This window comes from Xyrauchen texanus, chromosome 15, assembly GCF_025860055.1.
Source record: "Xyrauchen texanus isolate HMW12.3.18 chromosome 15, RBS_HiC_50CHRs, whole genome shotgun sequence".
In the NCBI taxonomy this organism is placed as follows: domain Eukaryota; kingdom Metazoa; phylum Chordata; class Actinopteri; order Cypriniformes; family Catostomidae; genus Xyrauchen; species Xyrauchen texanus.
The window spans coordinates 27,542,284-27,562,452 of record NC_068290.1 but is presented as its reverse complement, the minus strand read 5'-3'; the positions used below and the strand labels follow the sequence as shown (position 1 = coordinate 27,562,452).

Below are 20,169 nucleotides of genomic sequence, written 5' to 3'. Positions count from 1 at the left end.
TCTCACCTCTCTTTCATCTACAGTGTCACTGCTCAGTGGAGCGTACAGGATCATGTATCCAGAAGCCCCTTCTGCATCCTTCCAGCGAGCTTTAATGCTGTTGTCATTCACATCATACAGTTCGAGATCCCTCACAGTGGGTAGAGCCACTGAGATACACACAAACACACAAATCAGTTTTTCAGAGTTTCAGAAGAAATCTTAAGGGGATAGTTCGTCTAAAAATCTAAATTCTTTGTTCAAAAATGTTGTTCCAAACCTGCATGAATTTTATTCATTGGATATATTTAAAAAAAATATATTTGAGACTGAGAGCCTCACCCTTCATTTTAATTATGTCTTCTTTTTTTCTCCATAAAATGAAAGTGAATGGTGACTGGGGCCATCATTCTGCTTTACATCTGCTTTTGTGTTCCGTAAAAGAAAAAAAGCAATGCGATTTTGGAACAACATGAATAAATGATGACAGATTTTTCATTTAGTGGTGAACTATCCCTAACAATGTGATCAACTGTGCTTCTGTCAATAATCTCAATAATGAAAACTTGTATATAAAAGCCACATTAATTGCACAGCTCTATATTCTAACCATATGTCTTATTTTTTCTACTTTTTCCTAAAAGACAAAGCTGATATTAAACAAGATATAACTGAGTAAAATATTCCTCTGGGTTTAGTGTGTGTGTTTTGAATGATTAGACGAGTGTGTGTGTGTGTGTGTGTGTGTGTGTGTGTGTGTGTGTGTGTGTGTGTGTGTGTGTGCAGATTAGATGAAGTGTGTTCTTAGTTAGAATCTGGTAATATCAGAGGTGAATTTGACAGGAGTGTGAGAGAAACAGGAAAGCTTCTGGAATGAGCACACACGTAGAGTCTTTCCCGACAAAATACTATATTCTCTCTGTATAACTCATCACATTTAAACAACCGCAAACCAAAGGCTTTAAACATCTTTTATCAAGCATAAAATATCTGTTAAAATTGCTCACATAGTGTCTTGCTGAGTTGGCTGACAAGCATCTGTAATAAAATTGTGCTCACAAGAAGTATATTTATAAGAAGGTAGTGATAGAATTTCACAGTAAAACAGCTTTTAGTGTAATAATATATGCATGTGCTTTGTGGGTAATTACACTTCTGCAGTGAAATCGTGTTGAGAGTGAAATGTGCTTTGAGATGTTCTGGAGACATGTAGGCTGTGTAAAGTTTCTGAGGAGGACTTACATGTGACCGCGTTGCCTCTTAGTGCGTCACTTGCTGAGTTGTGGAATACGGCGAACACAGCGATCTCGTACTCAGTCAGAGAGTTCAAATTCTGCAGAAGGACTGAATTCTCGGTGCCACCCACAACAATCTGTGCATTGAGACAACAGCAGTTTGTGATATTTAGCACAGCAGAGAAAATAATTACTGACAAGTGAAGCGCATAATATTTATAGTTTTGTGCTAAAAGCATCACAAAAATGTTTTAAAGATATAAAGAGATAAAACAGGAGTTTAAAGGAATATTCTAGGTTCAATACAAGTTAAGCTCAATCAACAGCATTTGTGGCATAGGGCTCTATTTTCATAAGTGCACAAAGCACAGCGCAATGTGCAACGACCGTACGAAACATCTTATCCAATTTTCCTGAGAGTGCTAATTCTAAGTGCAATTTTCATGCAAGCGCAAAGCGCAAATGGGCATGGGTGGAAGTCTTTCCGCTACTGTGGGTGCAGGCGCACAAACTGTGGGTGTATTATATGTAAATTAAGGTGTGTAAAGCGCAGTGTGGCAGCGGGGGCGTGGTTAAGCGCCCGTCCGGGGGAGAAAGCGGTAAGGGCGCTTGCACCTGAGCTAAATTATGTCTAACACCTGTCTCTATTTTCAGTGAGCACGGGGAGAGCGGCATAAAAACAGCCACAGAACCTCCAGTCGGGAGAGAGTTACACGTCAGTCCAGTGTTGACGTATGCTGCATGAGAGAACTATATGCTATTAAGAAGTTTATGTTTGCTGAGCGATTCCTGTTGATTGTAAGCTGTGAGCACTGCTGTGTGGCCATTAAAGCCTTACCTGTGAATTTGAAGCCCCTGTTTCCTGTGTCCTCCTACCGTCCTTGGAGAAGTGTGCTCCACGCAGTTAGCTTTTTTCCTAAGAATTTGGTCAAGACGTTTCATACCACCTCTAGTTCCTGCATTTGCAGTTTGGAGATTTCACCAGCAGGTGTTAATAAAGTTAATGTCTAAATTCTGAAAGTACAGAACATCAAATAATGTCCTTGATGATCGCTGTTGAAGTTGTTTTGTTTAAACAAAAAAAATTATGAGATGTTACATTTTCTAGAGGCCATGATTTAGTTTTTCAATTATTATTATTATTTTGATTACTTTTAAGTCACTGCAAAAGGGTCCTAAGTGGTAAAAAGGTCCTAAAAGGGAAGTGGTGGTGGCGTAGTGGCTAAAGCACAGCGCTGTTAATCAGAAAGGTCGCTGGTTTGAACCCCATGGCCACCACCATGGTGTCCTTGAGCAAGGCACTTAACTCCAGGTTGCTCCAGGGGGATTGTCCCTGTAATAAGTGCACAGTAAGTCGCTTTGGATAAAAGCGTCTGCCAAATGCATAAATGTAAATAAGGAGAGAGTAAGATGTTTGGATTTATTATGATTTGTTTTTTACCACTTAGTTAATTTGATAATATTTTGATAATAAGTGTAATTTGAATTTCGAAATATTTTTGGTACATTTTTTCAGTGTTGATTTTAATATAAGTGAAGTGCGTGCCGATACAATCACTGTTATTACTAGCCATGATTTGTGTGTCAGTAGATGATAATTATTAATAATACTTACATTCTCTGTAATTTAACAGAGCCTACATCAATATCATGAATCACATTTTCCATCCGTATAAAAGGAATGTGTCCCATTTAACAAGAATGCACAAAATAATGTAAATCCATATTTTTATTCTTCAAATTTTTGCATACAGTCTATTTACACAACCAACTTATTATGAATGTACTGTCTTTGTTTATATTGTTGGTTCTTGAAAGGGAATGGACTGTATAATGGGATGGAGACAGTGCCGCAGAAGAGCCTCCATTGACCCCGATGTGGGCCGATTTCGCCCAACCCACTTGCCCCTAGAATTAGCGCACGCTTGCATGAAAATACCAACACTTCATGGCCATGGCCATTGGCTTTGTGCTTATGACTTAAGGCATTGTGTTGTGTGTACCGCTTGCACCCTTGTGTGTACCGCTTGTCCCCTGATGAGGGAACGAGACATTGTGTTGAAGAAGCGACACTAGGGGTCTCTCTTGAGAGCCTTTTGCATCTCTGATCTATGAGAAAAGGCCAATGAGAAATTGGCAGACAGAATTTGCATGTCCCGCCCCCGGACATATGGGTATAAAGGGAGGGAAATGCATCTGTCCTCCAGCCGCGAAGGCTGTGGGGATGACGGAGGGTTCCAGTCCAGCCCCACGCTAATGGCGGCCCGGGAAACCGCGCCCGCTGCCATCCCCAAATCGCCACTCAAGAGAGACACAACATCGAAGTTTTAACAAGTTTTAACAGAAGAATAAATGTGCTAAGTAAAGTGTTTTAATAAAATTGTAAGCTTCACATATCTGCCTTGAAATACTTAAAACAAAAACATGGCCACATTCACTTCCATTGTAAGTGCCTCACTGTAACCTTGATTTTTGCTTTTTTTAATAAAAGGAGGGACGATATTTTTATATCAACATTATGCTACAAATGCTGTCGATTGAGCTTAACTTGTAATGTACCTGTAATATTCCTTTAATACAGTCACCCCAAAACGTATTTTGACATTTAAGCCACAAATGACTGTTTGATATATGACAAAAAACAGGTGGTATTATTTTCAGTGGAAAGATAAGCACTTTTTTCAATGAAAACATTTCTCAATAAAGTTTGTTGGGCTTTATACAGTATTTAGGATCAACTTGCTGGGATTTTTGCTGCATTTTAGGATTTGTCAAAATGAGAGCAGTTAAAATTGTGTTTTTAGAATAGATTACATGGACACCCCAGAGAATTCTACTGAACATCTTCTGCTAAACATCTGGAGTATGTTATTTCACGGGAGTAGCAGGACCTCTGACAATAAGGTCATCTATCTCCCCAAACACATTATTTTCTTTTACCCTTTCAATCAGAACTATAGTAGAGCTCATGAACGTGCAATGGACATCAAGATTTTCACTGCAAAATGACTTAAACTGCAGGTTGTTTCTCACCAAATCTGATCGTATGCTTTGGGAAGACTTGATAAGGCTTAAAGTGAGGTAGTATCCATTGCCACTGTGGATAGTATTTTTTATACATTTTTTGCAATTATCTCTTTGTGTTCTGCATGAGATAGAAAGTCATTAAGGTTTAAAATTACATAATGGTGAGTGAATTTTGACAGAATTTGGGTAAACTATTCCTTTCAGAAATTATTAAGTGGAAGGCTAAGGTATAAGGGATACACAAAGTTTTTAGCACTGCTAAATAACTGGGCACAACCCATTTAAAAGCTATGAGAAGGGCTCTGACTGGTCACCTCTTCCCGCAGGTTTTCTTTGGTTGGATGGTAAACCATGCGATATCTTTCCACATTGCCGGGCGCATGAGTCCAGGACACACGGAAACTGTGCGCTGTCACTTCAGAAATGACCAAGTCCTGAGGTGGGAATGCTATCTCTTCAGCAAAAGAATCACCTGGCAATGAGAAAATCATGAGGCTTTAGATCCTCCTGCCAAACTAACTAGTATTTCATCACATTAACACATTTGGAAGACACTTTAATTCGAAGTAGCTCGCAGCGCATTCATGTTTTTACATTTGATTAGTATGAGTGTTCCTTGGGAATCGAACCCATGGCAAACCTGGCATGGCTAGTGCCATGCTCTCCAGGAACAGCTGATTTAATTGAAACAGCAGGTTAAAGCACTCACGTTTGATTTCTTGGTCCTGCTGCTGCACTCCATCACACACAGTCCTGGTCAGACCATCCACTATAGTGCTCATGATACTGAAGTCAGCCACATTAAAAACATGTGTGTCATCCGGTTCAGAAGCAATGGCTTTTAACTCATTCTCATCAGCGTTCTTTACACCTACGTACAACCACAAATACACAGATCAATGTAAACACATTTCAGTGATAAAATGCATACATCTTAAATTACCATTGAAATTATGTAAACCAACTTTGTCCCAGGACTGAGAATGTTTATTTAAATTGAATATCACTGCATCTGTGGGCTACAAGTTTAGTTGAACCTAACTGTGTAAAACACCAGTTAGAGTTTTCTTAACAAAAATTGTAATGTCAATTACTTAATTTATGTATTGTTTTATTCATATATTTATTTTGAAACAGAAGAGTTGGACCAGATTGATGGAAAAGCAGACAGGTAGTGCCAAATATATTTGGGAACTCCTTCAAGGCTGTTGGATTATTGAACTGCTGTAATCTTATATGGAAGAACTGTTTCATAAAAAGATGCATGAGGTGTCCTTTAATACCAATGGCAAATACTTCGACTCCAGCTTCTCTCAGAATCTGAGCAGGTGGGATGACGTCATCCTGGGATTTGCCATCAGTTATCAGGATTCCAATTTTGGGAACATTTATACGAGCCCCAGACTCAGGTTTGAAGCTATTCTCCAGGATGTAGGTGAGAGCTAGACCTAAACAGACAAAAATATTAAATGAGTGTCCCAAAAGTGTGGTCAACCCTTGCAGCACAGCATCACATTAAATATATATGTCATATATCATATATATATATCACAAATGCTAAATATCAATGTAGAATCTGTAAATTAATTAGCATTAGACTGAAATTTTGACATAATTATTTTTTTACCGTGATTCACTCATTTCTACTTTAAGGGATAGTTCACCCAAAAATGAAAATTTAGCCATTGTTTACTCACCCCTGTGTTTTTATAACCCCATATGACTTTCTTTAATTTTCTTAACACAAAGGGAGAAATTTTGAAAATAAAATTTGTGTTCAACGCTTGAATACCCCTTCAAGCTTTATAAAGGATGCAAAAGTATAATTCAGAACTCCAATAAATTATAGTATGTGACTCATGCCTTATTCTGAAGACATATGATAAAGTTTTGTGAGAAACAAAACAAAATCGTATGTATTATTAAGTGAAACTCTTGACCGACCGTTGATCTCCTGTGCACATTCATGAGAGCGCACGAGAGCAACAGTTACGCTGCACCTTTTCACAAGATTGGCCTTCAAGTGAGAAATTGCTTGTTTCACTTCAACCGGTCTTCAATGCCCAGCCTTATTTCTTTGAATCTGAGAACTTGGAAGTCAAACAGAGAGATGGAGGAGGCTGAAGGCAGCCACAGTCACACCATGTCCTAACCTGACACCAAATGACACATAATATAAGGTATCTTTGCCATGTTCATTTTTTGTCCTGACCATCCACGACAAGAAATGGGACATTCTGTAGATCGCTTGGTTTCTCTTGAGGCACTGCGCCATGCAGCCCTGTCTAATGTGAACTGGCTAAAATCTTTCTCATAATAGTATATTTAAGCCAGCATCTCACTTGCCAGTTAAAAACAACTTGATTTTGGCAGAGAGTGTCACACTTACCAAATTTTTAGCTGAGGTCTCACTCTCTTAAGGTGGAGGTCTGTCAAATATACACACCGGTTCAGAATGGAGAAGACCGGACACACACGGCGCCCTTCGCCTGTCTCTCCAGTTCATCCAGTTCACTTTCAATAAGCGAAACATCCCAAACCCACAAAACACTGCGGTCTCCTGTACTCTTTGTCTGACTGTAGCTTTTTAGTGTGTATGTGTGGCTGCATCAGCATTTTCCAACTCTCTGTTTGATTTCTAAGTACTCCATTTAAAAAAAATAAGGCTGGGCATAAAAATGCATCTATTCATCAAAATCTTTAGACATGTTTTGTAAGTTCTGTTCTCTGGTTTGTATGCAGCTGTGTTATGATTTCTGTTGTTTATATAACTGGTGGTCCAGTTGAAGCAAAATAAAGCAGTTTCTCACTTAATCGCCCCATCTCACGAGCGGGGACACACAGAACAGCAGCGGTCGGTGAGCATTTGAACTAAAAAATACATTCAATTTCGGTTTGTTTCTCTACAAACCTTTTCATATGCCTTTAGAACAAGGCATAAGTCACATACAAAAATGTATTAGACTTATGAATTATACTTTTGCATCCTTTATAAAGTTTGAAGAGGTGGTTACAACCATAAGCCATTGTATGTCATCACTAATCACAATTTGTTTTTTTAAAATGTCTCCCTTTATGTTAAGAAAAAGAAAGAAAGTCATATGGGGTAATAACAACTCCCTTTAATCAGTTAATAATTCTTCAATATCAGGTCTTTGGATAAGTGAAGGTATATAAAGAACAGAACCCATACACGGCATACACCACTGGACATTCAATAGGTAATAACAGTATAAGTAAAGTAACTTGCTTATTTAATGTATTATTTGCATAAATTGTGAGAAATGTGAAGCAACCCGAAAACAAAGATAACAATAAATTTGAAAAAATGTAGACTGGAAAACAACTTTGAATAAATGTAATACATAACTAATAAGAATAGGCATTGTTTTTATTGTTATAATTTTTATTATTTAAATATTCATAATGCAAGTTATGTTTTTATTTGTTAATCAAATTAATACAATTAATTAATAATAATGATTAAAAATCTAAATATTGGTTATCGGATGCTTAAACAACAAAATAATTATTGTCCTTATTGGTCTTAAAAATTATATTGGTCAGTGATGGAACTAGTTGTCAAAACTTTAACAAGGTAATGTAAATCCAATTTTCTTATGGAAAAACATTGTAGAAACGGCACATTACCTGTGAGAGTGTTGCCTCCTTTGTATGGCAGGTTTTTCACAGCATCTAACACGGCATCTTTTGTGCTAAAGCCATTCAAGTGCCATTCAATCCTCGGATCTCCACTGTACTGGGCTAGACCTGAAACACAGAGCATTCAGCATACAAATATTCAGGAAGCCCATTGACAGATGCTTTGTGCTTTATAAAACAGATCGACACTAAAAACATAGTCTTCTAAATCAATAATTGATACTCTTTTTTAGGTCAGAACAGGGATTAAATTATTACAAATGAATAAGAAAGAATTCATGTTGCCCACCAATCCGGGTTTTGTCTATTCCCACATCAAAGGCATTGACTAGGTTTTCCAGGAACATGCGAACCAGACGGAAATTGATTCTTCCAATACTCCAAGAGCCATCGACCAGGATGACAATATCTGCAATGGCGTGACTTGTGCAGACAAATTGCTCCGCTGGATAATTATGAGACATACAGAGAAAGAGACAGAAAGAAAGAGAGTGAGTCCTCTCACATGCATGCCTATAGATTGAAACACTGTCATTTGTAAAGACAAACACAACACTCATATTACAAAGTACACAGCAGTCATTGAATGTGGGTACAGTTTTATTGAAACACTTTGTCATTGCACAAAGTATCATCACAGGACAGGAAAGAACACATTTGATTTATGAGCTCAGTAGTAACAATCAACAAAAACAAACTTTACTCATTCAGTTTTAACAGCTATGCAGGAAGACCAGCTCTGGGGTCCACACTGAGACATCTGATGGCATCCTGAACTCTAACAAATAATGTGTGTGTTTATGTTTCTGTGTGAGTGTGACGTAACTCCTGGCAATGATAAGTATCACTATGCAACACACATACACACACACACACACACACGCAGAGGGAGTAAAATGATGAAGTGTCAGGACAGACAGTAAATCTGAGGAGTGCAGGACCACAGCGCTTAGCACTGCATCACGGGAGGCTGTTTTGTTCCTACCTTAGTCATTCATTTCCTGGCAGAACTGACCATCATGCCCCTATAACGTGGTGCACATCTTTATTCTCAGTCTTCTACGTAAATGCATTAGTGTTCAGATATTTTGGCAGCATATACAGAACATGGACATCATCCAATCTCAACTAGTACTGGACATGAATACAGAGAAATCCACTGATGGCAGCATTATTGTTTTCCAGCTGAAAAGACCAGCATTCATTTTTTTCTTAAAACTCTTAAACTGGTAACAAATGACCTGAACATAACAGGAAGGTCAAGAGGTCTGGTAGGTACACCAGCAAACCAGCATACCATTCTAGGGCACTGAATTAAAAAACACTGCACATGGTGATCTTTTCAACAGGGTTTTTGGAGGAGTACACAATGGAGACTCTTAATGTGTGACTAATGAAACATTTCCACAAGTATTACAAAATGAGATTTACGTAGTAATAGAAAGATATCAAAAAAGCACATTTTGGCAGCCAAATTTATTGGGCATGTCTGTTGAATAAGTTTAGTTTCTTAGACCACAAGGAAACAATTTGGCACCATCTTCTTGGGGAAAACACTCAAAACCCCATTCAATGGCTGCAAGTTTTGTTTAATTAACTGCTGTGCTTCTTAATTCCTCTCTATCTATTTATGTGAGCAAACAGCGGTGTAGTTCGATCCACGGCATTACACAAAGAGTGGCTTGACAAGACGTCGGTACATTCTGCTTTTATCAGTGAGTCACTGAGATCCTCAGTGTCAGTAATCAGCATGAGCTCCACTATCAGAGAGCGCGAGGGTGAATGTATTCTGAGATCAGATGTAAGGATACATCAGACCTATAAGTGATCCAACAACATCGATTCATTAATCCCTAAGAGCGCCCTATGCTTATCTACTAAGCAACAGACTCGTCATTGCTGCATTGAAAAACACAGAAAAAGGTCATGCAATTGCGATATGATGTCATGGACATAGATATAGATGCTTGCTGCAATGCAGCTTCTGTGGATTGCAGCCATTGGGCTGCATGAGCTTTTGGCTGATTGCGGGATGTCCTCTGGGAGCTTAATCATACATATGCTAGAGGAAGAGAAGAAGAGACAAGCAAATGAGATTAGCATGACACAGACAATGCAATCAACTCTTCTGCGTCCCTTATGAATGCAAAATCAAAGGAGACGTGTTATGATAAATGCACTATTCTGCAAATATATGCAGAGGCTCATTTATTATGCCGTTTCTGGCTCTAATATCATCACTTGCATGTGTCCCAGTGTTATTATTGTTAATGAAAACTAAAATGAAAACTAATTGGAAAAGATTTTCTTGAACTTAAACAAAAATAAAACCATTAAAATCATAATTGGAAACATTGAAACTAAATTAAAACAAATCTCAAACTCCAAAATGGACTGAACTACTTTTATTTTATAAAATGTGAAAATATTAACCTGCCTTCATTAAACATGAAAATGCCACTTGATACTGATGACAAGAAGGCCCTTTAAGAAATTTTATAGCATTAAACATTTTTAAATATAAATTAATGCATGAACTTTGGAACCCTAAAATACTGTAACAAGTGCTGTCAGTCAATACAAAAATGTTTTTAATAGCGATTAATTGCATAATTTATTTTGTAGTTAATCACAATTAATCTGAGATTTTGAAAGTGCTGAAATTTGACACTATACTTCTTTTTCTGTCAAAATGCATTTATTTACATCTTGGGAAAGAAAACAAAACAATATGTAACATTTTCCAAACAAAACGTTCCACAGTATAAAGATAGAAATGCACTAAAATAGCTCTTTGAAAATATTTAAATCAATAAAATATTCATTGCATTTGGTATTAAATCTCTTAAACTCTAATCCTCCGCAATATTAATCAGCCGGTAGTCTGTGTCTATCATCTTTCCTACATCGTGAATAATAAAATAAAAGGATTATGATTCATGTCAGGACGTCTGTGCCAGTGTCAAGTGCTGCTTTGAACTCCACATGAAAAACGCTTGCAGACGAAAATGTCTCTTTCTGCGTTTTGGTGATAGTTAAGAGAAGAGGCACTTCTATGGTAATTAAAATGTGTTTTAAATAGGCTGAAAAATACTTGATTTCAATCGGTTTCTTTCTTGTTTTGTACACAGCATTAAGAGGTCCTTTCTCCATCATTTGATCACTGACACAGAAGCGTTGTCGTGTGTGTCCGTCAGTGTAATGACTCACATTGCAAAGGTTCCACCCTTCGAACAACTGTTTAACAAGTGTTTATGCTGGTTTATGCTGTATTAACAGTAAATGCGTTAATTGCAGTAAATGTACGCTTTAAACTTTTTTAATTAATCACATGCGTTAATGTGTTAATTCAGACAGCTCTAGCTAAAATAACTAAAACAACACTAAACTAAAACTAAACAAAAATTATAAGTAAAAACTAATGAAAACTAAACTAAATTGGAAGTACAAATTTAACCTAAAACATAAATAAATAAAACTATGTCAAAACTATAAAACCCTGATGTGCCCCAATGTCTCCAGACACTATGAATAATCACTATAGGTGAGAATGGGCAGGCACTGTCACATTTAGTGTTCTCATTTAACATGTATTAAGATTAACTACTGGATGGACACATTTTCTGTTTGCTGTCAGAACCCTCCTGTCACAAATTTGTCAGTTATCTTCAGTCTCTTGCTGCTGGGGTGTCTAGACTACTAATGTGAGGGAAGGAGAATTATTGCTTTTTGTTTGAGGCCTTGAATAATGAGTGGGTTTTTAGTAAGCATGTCTTTTGGACTACCTTTCAACTCTCTTTGAACTGACAATATCAGCTGTCATTAAGCAATACAAAGACATTTTAGAAACAAAGATATAGTAGGCCTGGGGTTCTGCCTAACCGGATGATGTCTAGAGTGGCCCTCAGTCTGCTGACAGTCTCTGTGATCTTGTGAAAATAATTGTGCTTGTGCTACCTACAAGCAGCCCTTAAGGAATTAAACACACCCTCATATATCAGGGAACATACTGTAGGAATTTGCATATAAAAAGTATGAAACAGGATCTAATTTCTCTCAACAGCTACATTTAAATACACATATATGTAGTATTACATCAGCAAAAGCAGGTACACAAAAGTAAATCCATTGTAAATCAAAACTTAAGAATGGGGCACCAGAGGCAGTTACAAATAAAAATTAATTTCCTTTCATAAGACACAAACTACTTCCTGACATTTTTTATTTCTGGCTCAACCCCCACTGTCTATTCTATGTCCATTTCTATTCTACTGCTTTCCATGCTTATATTTTGCATTTTACAATTGTATACATTTTTTATTATTATTATTTTCTTTTTATTATTATTACAAATCATTTTCAGAATACCAATTTGAGTGCAAATAGATTTCATAATTACTAGTATTTGGTCCTTTTTAGTATTTGTCCCACTTAAAAAACAAAATTATTTTAACACACTGTACATTACACAAGAGCAATATCAAAGTATAATATAATTTCTGTAATTCTTGTTAATGATAGTGAATTATTCTCAACTTTATTTAGTACTAATTCTTATCTGTATATAGTAAAAATAAAATCTTTGAGCACTTTATAAGGAACATTATGGTCCTAATAAAGTTCCAGATGTGGTCTTCTGCTGTTGAAGCCCATCCGCATCAAGGTTCGATGTGTTGTGAATTCTGAGATATTATTCTGCTCTCTAAAATTGTGGTTATCTGAGTTACCATAGCCTTTCTGTCACCTCAAACCAGTCAGGCCATTCTCCATTGACCTCTGTCATCAACAAGGCGTTTCCGTACACAGAAGTTTTTTGTTTTCAGTACTATTCTGAGTAAACTCTAGATACTTGTATTGTGTTAGAGAATCCCAGGAGATCAGCAGTTACAGAAATACTCAAACCAACCCTTCTGGCACCAACAATCATGCCATGGTCGAAATCACTGAGACCACATTTTTCCCTATTCTGATGATTGATATGAAGATTAACTGAAGCTCCTGACATCTACATTATTTAATGCACTGCTGACACACAATTGGCTGATTAGATAATTGGATGAATAAGTACGTAGGTGTACAGGTGTTCCTCAAAGTTCTCAGTGAGTGCACATTTTTAAAGCAAATGTCTAAGTGGAACCTACTTTATAATTATTTGGGGGAAAAACATCTGGCAAATGGGTAAGGATAATATGTTTAATTGAAAGTTTTTTCTTCTTAGATTTCTATGAAAATAAAGAATCAATGTATTGTGTCATTTTGCTTATCAGTAAAATGTATGTTGTTTTAACAATGTTTAGAAAATAAGGCAAAAAATCATCTTGTTAAAATGTGTTTGTTTGTAAATAATTATTTTTGTGTTACAGTTGGCCCATATTGCAATTCCCCATGGTTTCTCCAATAATATTACAGTAACTGCAGTATATCTATTGGAACAATTACAAATATTTGTTCTTTCACTCATCAGACAATTTGAGTCCAAGCCACGTACGAGGGGGTTTTCTGAGAACAATTCTGCTACTGTATCTGAGCTTGCATGTCAAAATGAGAAAGAGAAACAAAAAGTGAAAAGGGATTTTATAACTGAACTGGTCAGTTTGATTCATTCAAATGCATAACCAGAATAACAGTCTTTCTGGAACACTCAGGGGTGTGTTAAACCATCCAGTGCCATGCTACTAAAGGTTAACAACTCTAATCAAAAGATTTCCCTCTTTTCTCACTTTCTCCAAAGAATGTAGACAAGGGTTACTGAAAAAGAGGGAGAAGGAGAGGGTCTAATCTATCTAGCCTCTGTAGGGCATTTTATTACTACTCCAGCACTATTCCTCTGTTATAAACTCCAGCTCTCTCCCAGGCCATCTGCCATGCCAAGTATGCTATGGGTTGTGACATTAGCAAAGCTCTGGGAACAACACAGCAAACTGGCAAACAATGCACAGCCCCAAGAATGGGTGCCTTTGTTCTAAGGAGCACACACAGTTAATCAGTCCATTTCATCCCAATAAACCGAAAGGACAGATAGCGTGCTGCAGTCTGGGCTTTACAGGGTCTTTCAGGCGAGTCTAAAAAGCATTTTCATTCTGACCGTCCAGAGAAACTGAAACAGGCCTTAGAGACAATTAAGCATGTAATTTCCTCTTTGATGGCAAAAAGTGGCAAGAAATAAAAGAAGGTGAATCAGCATTTGGAAACAGGCCTTTTCTTGTCAGGAGAACATTACAAGAGGCCAGAGATGAATCTACAGTGTGGAACGGACATGCGAGAGCCGGTAAGAGCATTTCTGATGACGTGTGGGAGTGGTGATGCAGCCCACGTCTAGATTCCTCCAGGCAGAGTGGAAGAAACAGTGACGATTACTGTTCTCATTCTCATACCACTCCTGTTATATCCACATTCTCATTCAGTGCTAAACAGGTCAGGTGGATCCAGACAAACACACTCAGTCTTCACACTAAACAGCCAGTTGGAGTGCATTCAGTATGCTTTGTTTAATTTATTTATTGTTTAACTGCAGACTTTATGATGCACTCATTACATAATAAGAAAGTAGACTATAGGTAACCACTAATTCATTTAAGGTCACACAATTGCTATGTTCCAAAACCTAGTGAGGTGCCCATGAAGGAGAAAATGCAATTACCCTGCCTCCTTGTTTGATCATTTTATTTATGTTTTTGATACACACATATTTAGCAAATATATTAAATATAATATTTTGCTAACAAGATATACATGAAAATAAGAATGAACTGCTGTTATCTGTCAAGTGTGTTACACATTTAAACAAATAACATTTGTATACTATGTTTACCCATTAGTGTTGTATGTGTTAAATAAGGTAAACATAATGTATAATATACAGTTTAGACCAGAGTGAACATAATACTGAAGATAGGGCATGTCTGAAAATGTTGTACAGACAAAATGTCGGCCAAAGGAGGAGTGCTAAGAGCAGAGAGAGAAAATGGCTTGCAGAGTTAGATTTATGTGTGCAAGCTAGGTACAGGAGATGGCTGCACAGAGTTGAATTTGAGACCAAGAAAATTAAAAGAGATTGTACAAGTATTTTATTTGACTTAGAATACAAAGAAAAATGTCTCGGATACTATCGTAACCTCCGTACCCAGATGGAGGGAACGAGACGTTGTGTCAATGTAGTGACCCTAGGGGTCGCTCTTGGGAGCCCCAAAACACCTTAAAATCTTTTAGAAAAGGCCAATGAAAATTGGCAAGTGGAATTTGCATAACACTCCCCCGGACATACGGGTATAAAAGGGAGCTGGATTCATTCAGGTTTTGTGCCGAGGAGCTGAGACAAGGTCCCGGACATTTCAGCGGGGTAGTACAGCATTGTGGCAAGAGGGACACAACGTTTTGTTCCCTCCATCAGGGAACGGAGGTTACGAAAGTAACCGAGATGTTCCCCTTCTGTCACTCACTCAAGATTGTGTCGATGTAGTGACACTAGGGGTCCCTGCCCTTCAAAGGGGAGGAGCTCTATAAACATAGCGACAGGGGCAGAGAGGGCTCTGCCCAAGGGAGACATGGGTCTGCCAAAGGGAGACTGTGCCACGGAAGATACATCACAGGAGAATACCGGAGTAACCGACACCTGTGGAGCACTTACCCCTGTACAGGGCACGTTAGCACACGTACTGGGTCCGACTACGAATTCCTTAGCTGAATTCGTGAGCCAGAGGGCTAGGGAGGAAGGACATCCAGACTTCACAGTTTGTGAACATGGATGGGAGAGAAGCACGAATGGCGCTATATGCAAGTGGTACACCTGGCCATCTGCCCCGCATTACAAAACGTACCTGCTCGTACCTGAAAGAACACAGGACGAAACCGGCTCAACCTAAAGAAAAATCTTGTCTGCTAGAGAGGTGCCATTGGCCAGTGCCCACGAGGATTCCAGACTCCTTGTAGAGTGTGCTCGTATTACCTGAAGGGGCGGGCATGGCCTGGGCCTGGTAAGCCAGCACGATGACCCAGTGGGCAAGCCTCTGTTTGGGGACAGCGTTCCCTTTCCGCTGTCCTGCCAAAGCAGGCAAAGAGCTGCTCAGAACATCTAGAGCTTTCCAAATAGGTGCGCAAGGGATGCACCGGACACAGCAACGATTAGGCTAGGTCTGCCTCCTCCCAGAGCAGCTTCGCTAGCAGGCTACCCATATTCCCACTAAAGGGAACATGGGAACGGGGCTCTCCAAAGGCCCAGAGGACCATGTGGGAAGAGGCACTGCCTAGGAGGATTCAACCTCCTCATGCCTCTCAGGAACCTGATGATCAAGTTGTGCTTCCCTAAAAACTTACCATCTACTGCATCATGGTGCGCTGATCTAGCGGCAACAAACACGTCAACGTAAAGTGAGCGACAGAAGGGGAACATGAATTAAGTTAGAACGTAATTTTTTCATCACCATCGACAGAGGAGGCAAAGTGAAGACTATTTAAAGAGATGTTTGGAGGCAGACTCAAAGTTACAACTGTTACCGATAGACAGGTTGTCTATAAAAGACTGATGCAATGATGATTACAGATGAATAGTAGGCATCTTAATTCCTCCTAAGATACAGTACCTAATTTTGGTCAAATTCTCAATGTGTTATGTAGGAAGCATTACCTGTATCCTTCAAGAAGAAGGTAATCCCGTAATGCATTGTGAAAAGCTCTGTGAAAATATAAACCAAAGATGGTGGACAACAATTATCACTAAGATTAGTGTAATTAAAAATGTATTATTTTACCCAATATTTGTGTGTGCTATGTATTTTTATACTTATTAGATCGCATAAGATGTTAAGGTCAAAATCTTTTGAAATCAATTCTGAACCAGTCTCGCCTGCGGAGCGCTATTTGTGTGGCACAATAAGTTGCTGTCTATATACAATATTCCAAATCAGTAACTTACCTCCTGAGACCCAAGCATGACTGATGTGTGCATTTTCCATTTGCCTTTTTGATTTGTTACTACTGTAGCACCAAATAAACAATCAAAAAACAAAACAAATAAAAAACATTTCTAGAGCAAATAGTTTTCCTAAAAATATATGTCCACATACAGTAAAACAATTGAAACAGGGGAAATATCTCATTATTAAATAAATATTTTTCTCCAAAATGCATTGGCCACAATTATTGGCACCCTTTTATTCAATACTTTTTGCAACCTCCCTTTGCCAAGATAACAGCTCTGAGTCTTCCCTTATAATGCCTAATGAGGTTGAAGAACACCTGGCAATGGATCTGAGACATTCGTCCATACAGAATCTCTACAGATCCTTCAAATTCAGAGGTACATGTTGGTGGACTCTTCTCTTCAGTTCACCCCACAAATTTTCAATGGGGTTCAGGTCAGGGGACTGGTATGGCTATGGCAGAACCTTGATTTTGTTGTCAGTGAACCATTTTTGTGTTGATTTTGATGTTTGTTTTGTATCATTGTCCTGCTGGAAGATCCAATCAGGGCCCATTGTAAGCATTATCTGTTGGTATTTGATAGAGTCTGTGATGCCATGTATCCAAACAAGATGTCCAGGACCTCTGGCATAAAAACAGCCCCACAACGTTAAAGATCCAGCACCACATTTAACCACTGACATTGGGTACATCTTCATCTCTGTATGTGCCAAACCCATCTCTGTTGTTTGCTGTCAAAAAGCTCTTTTTTTGTTTCATCTGACCACAGAACCGAGTCGCATTTGAAGTTCCATTAGTGTCTGGCAAACTGAAGATGCTTGAGTTTGTTGTTTGATGAGAGCAGAGGCTTCTTTCTGGAAACCCCCACAAACAACTTGTGGTGATGTAGGTGATGTCTGATATTTGTTTTTAGACTTTCTGACCCCAAGGCCCAACTCATTTCTGCAATTATCCAGTGTGATCCTTGGAGATTCTTTGGCCAATTGAACCATTCTCCTCACTGTGCGTGGAGACAATATAGAGACATGTCCTTTTTCAGGCCGATTCTTAACATCTCCAGTTGATTGGAACTTGTTAATTATTGCTCTGATGGTGGAAATGGGCATTTTCAATGCTTTGGCTATTTTCTTATAGCCACTTCCCATATTGTGAAGCTCAACAATCTTTTGCCACACATCAGAACTACATTCTTTTGTCTAACCCACTGTGATTTGTGATTAAGGGAATTTGACCTGTGTGTTACCTCATATTTATACCCCTGTGAAACAGGAAGTCATGGTGGAACAATTTAATGTTACTTGTCATGCAGGTGTACTAAAAAATGTAAAATATGAATTGAAATATAGTTCAGATACAGAATTTGAAGGGGTGCCAATAATTGTGGCCAATGTGTTTTGGAGAAAAATATTTATTTAATAATGAGATATTTCCCCTCTTTCAATTGTTTTCCTTCAAATAAAGGTTAGATTTATGTGATGTTTTTTAATGAAAGATCAAAAGAATAAACCATGCAGATTTTTTTTTCTCAGTCATCTTTGCTCATATTTACCAAGGGTGCCAATATTTTTGGCCACAACTGTATGTGGACAGTAAATGAATGAATGAAATAGCTATAGAAAGTTAAAAAAAAAATTATCAAATTGTTTATTATGTTTCCAGGAGTGTTGGTTTTAAAAAATGTTGAGACGTTACAGCCATTAAATACAAATTTGCATAATTAATAATTCAATAAAATAATTAAAGTAATGGTCAGCATCATCCAATCACTGCCAACCATGTTGAAATAAAATTATACATTATAAATTCTGAATTTAAGTACTGATGCCCATTGTCCCATGTCTGCCAAACAGGTTCAGTGGTCCAAACATCGTCTGCAGCCTGAAATTGAACGGTTGGTCGGATTTTAGGAGTGAATGCACTTAGCTGCTGGAGAGTTATAGGATGCTCCCTTGCTCCCTATACCGCATTGACCTCCAAATGAAAAGTACTTCAAAAAATGTCTTCAGTGGATTTTTGCGCTGTCACTTCCCACTTGATGATATGTCATTTGAATTGTCTGTTGGCAGCTCTCTTTTTAGTAGGGTTGGGCGATTTGTCTACAAAAATTATATTTCAATATTTTTCAGTCTGTTGACGATAGTCGATATATATCTAAATAATTATCTGTTAGTGCTGAACGATTTGAAAATAAAATCTAATTGCAATTATTTTGTAAAATATCGCGATTGCTATTTGAACTTAGATATGACAACCATACAAAACGGTATTATATTATTATAAAACAGTCTAATATTATTATAAACCAGTACCATATTAAGGATATTAATGTTTCATTAAACTGCATGCAGCATAACTATATTGTCCGGTTAAACCCTTAAGCCTTTTTTTTGGCAAAAGTTTTTATTTTGGTGGAACACATTTCTGTTTGTAGTAGAGTTGACAATGCCTTTTAATGCAGAGAAATGCACTCATCCACTCTTCAGTTGATAAAAAAAGAGGTGATGAGGTTACTTTTGATTTGGATAGTTACTTTTAGCGGCCAAGCATATTTAGCTTTTACCCAAAGGAGCAGTTGTGAATCTAGAGCACTGTAAATAGAACATGCTTAGCACATTAGCCTCAAGCGTGCTTTGAGTATGTGTAAATACGTTACAGAGAACAGAGCTGTGCACATACATAGAGCAGTGCGTGCAGCTTGTTTAATTAATTCAATCGCAGCCTTTGCGGTTTGATAATCGCACTACGACATATCGCGATTTCGATTATTATTCAGCCCTAGTCTCTGCCTTAAAAGTTCTTATTTTTCCAACATTTTATCCAAACAGACATTTTAGGTAAGTAATGAAAACATTCAATGCATGAATTATAAATCGATTTAAAAATAATGGCGTCATGTATAACTTCCCCTAGCAGCCAGTAGTAGTCGCTAGAGGGCTGAAATTCTATTTAGAAATTTGATATCCCTGTTATTGCCTTGTCTTAGTTCATTTACCCTTCCTAGTTATTTACAGGTGTTTCTAGATTGTGTCATTTAGTTATTTGTAAAGTTTAGTTCCTGTTCATGTCATGTGTTCCCTAGTCATGTGATTCCAGAATCCCTCCATGTTCTTGTGTTTTGTGTTCATTAGTTTATTAGTTTTGTTATCTTGTTTATATTTATTTCTGTTCATTGGTTAACTTGTTTGTCTTTTTCTCCCATGTCATGTATTTAAGCATCATGTTTGCCATGGTCCATTGTCAAGTATTTAATTGTACCTTGTTTGCTAAGTCTAGTTTATGTCAAGTTTATGTTCATGTTAATTGTTCATGTTTATGTTTAGTTCATGTCTATAGTTAGGGTTTTGGA

The 20,169-nt window shown here is 37.7% G+C and overlaps 1 protein-coding gene across 4 annotated transcripts in view; it reads right to left on the bottom strand.

The window, feature by feature from the left end:
- Positions 1–20,169, bottom strand: part of LOC127656031 (collagen alpha-1(XIV) chain-like) — a 197,028-nt gene that overhangs the window by 119,009 nt on the left and 57,850 nt on the right. For all 4 annotated transcript variants that reach the window (XM_052144161.1, XM_052144159.1, XM_052144160.1 and 1 more), the window contains 7 exons: positions 8,194–8,349; positions 7,893–8,012; positions 5,525–5,689; positions 4,951–5,112; positions 4,556–4,713; positions 1,222–1,351; positions 7–149 (listed from right to left, as the gene is read on the bottom strand). In XM_052144161.1, the coding sequence (XP_052000121.1) occupies positions 7–149; positions 1,222–1,351; positions 4,556–4,713; positions 4,951–5,112; positions 5,525–5,689; positions 7,893–8,012; positions 8,194–8,349 (1,034 nt within the window). The remainder of the gene's footprint in view (positions 1–6; positions 150–1,221; positions 1,352–4,555; positions 4,714–4,950; positions 5,113–5,524; positions 5,690–7,892; positions 8,013–8,193; positions 8,350–20,169) is intronic.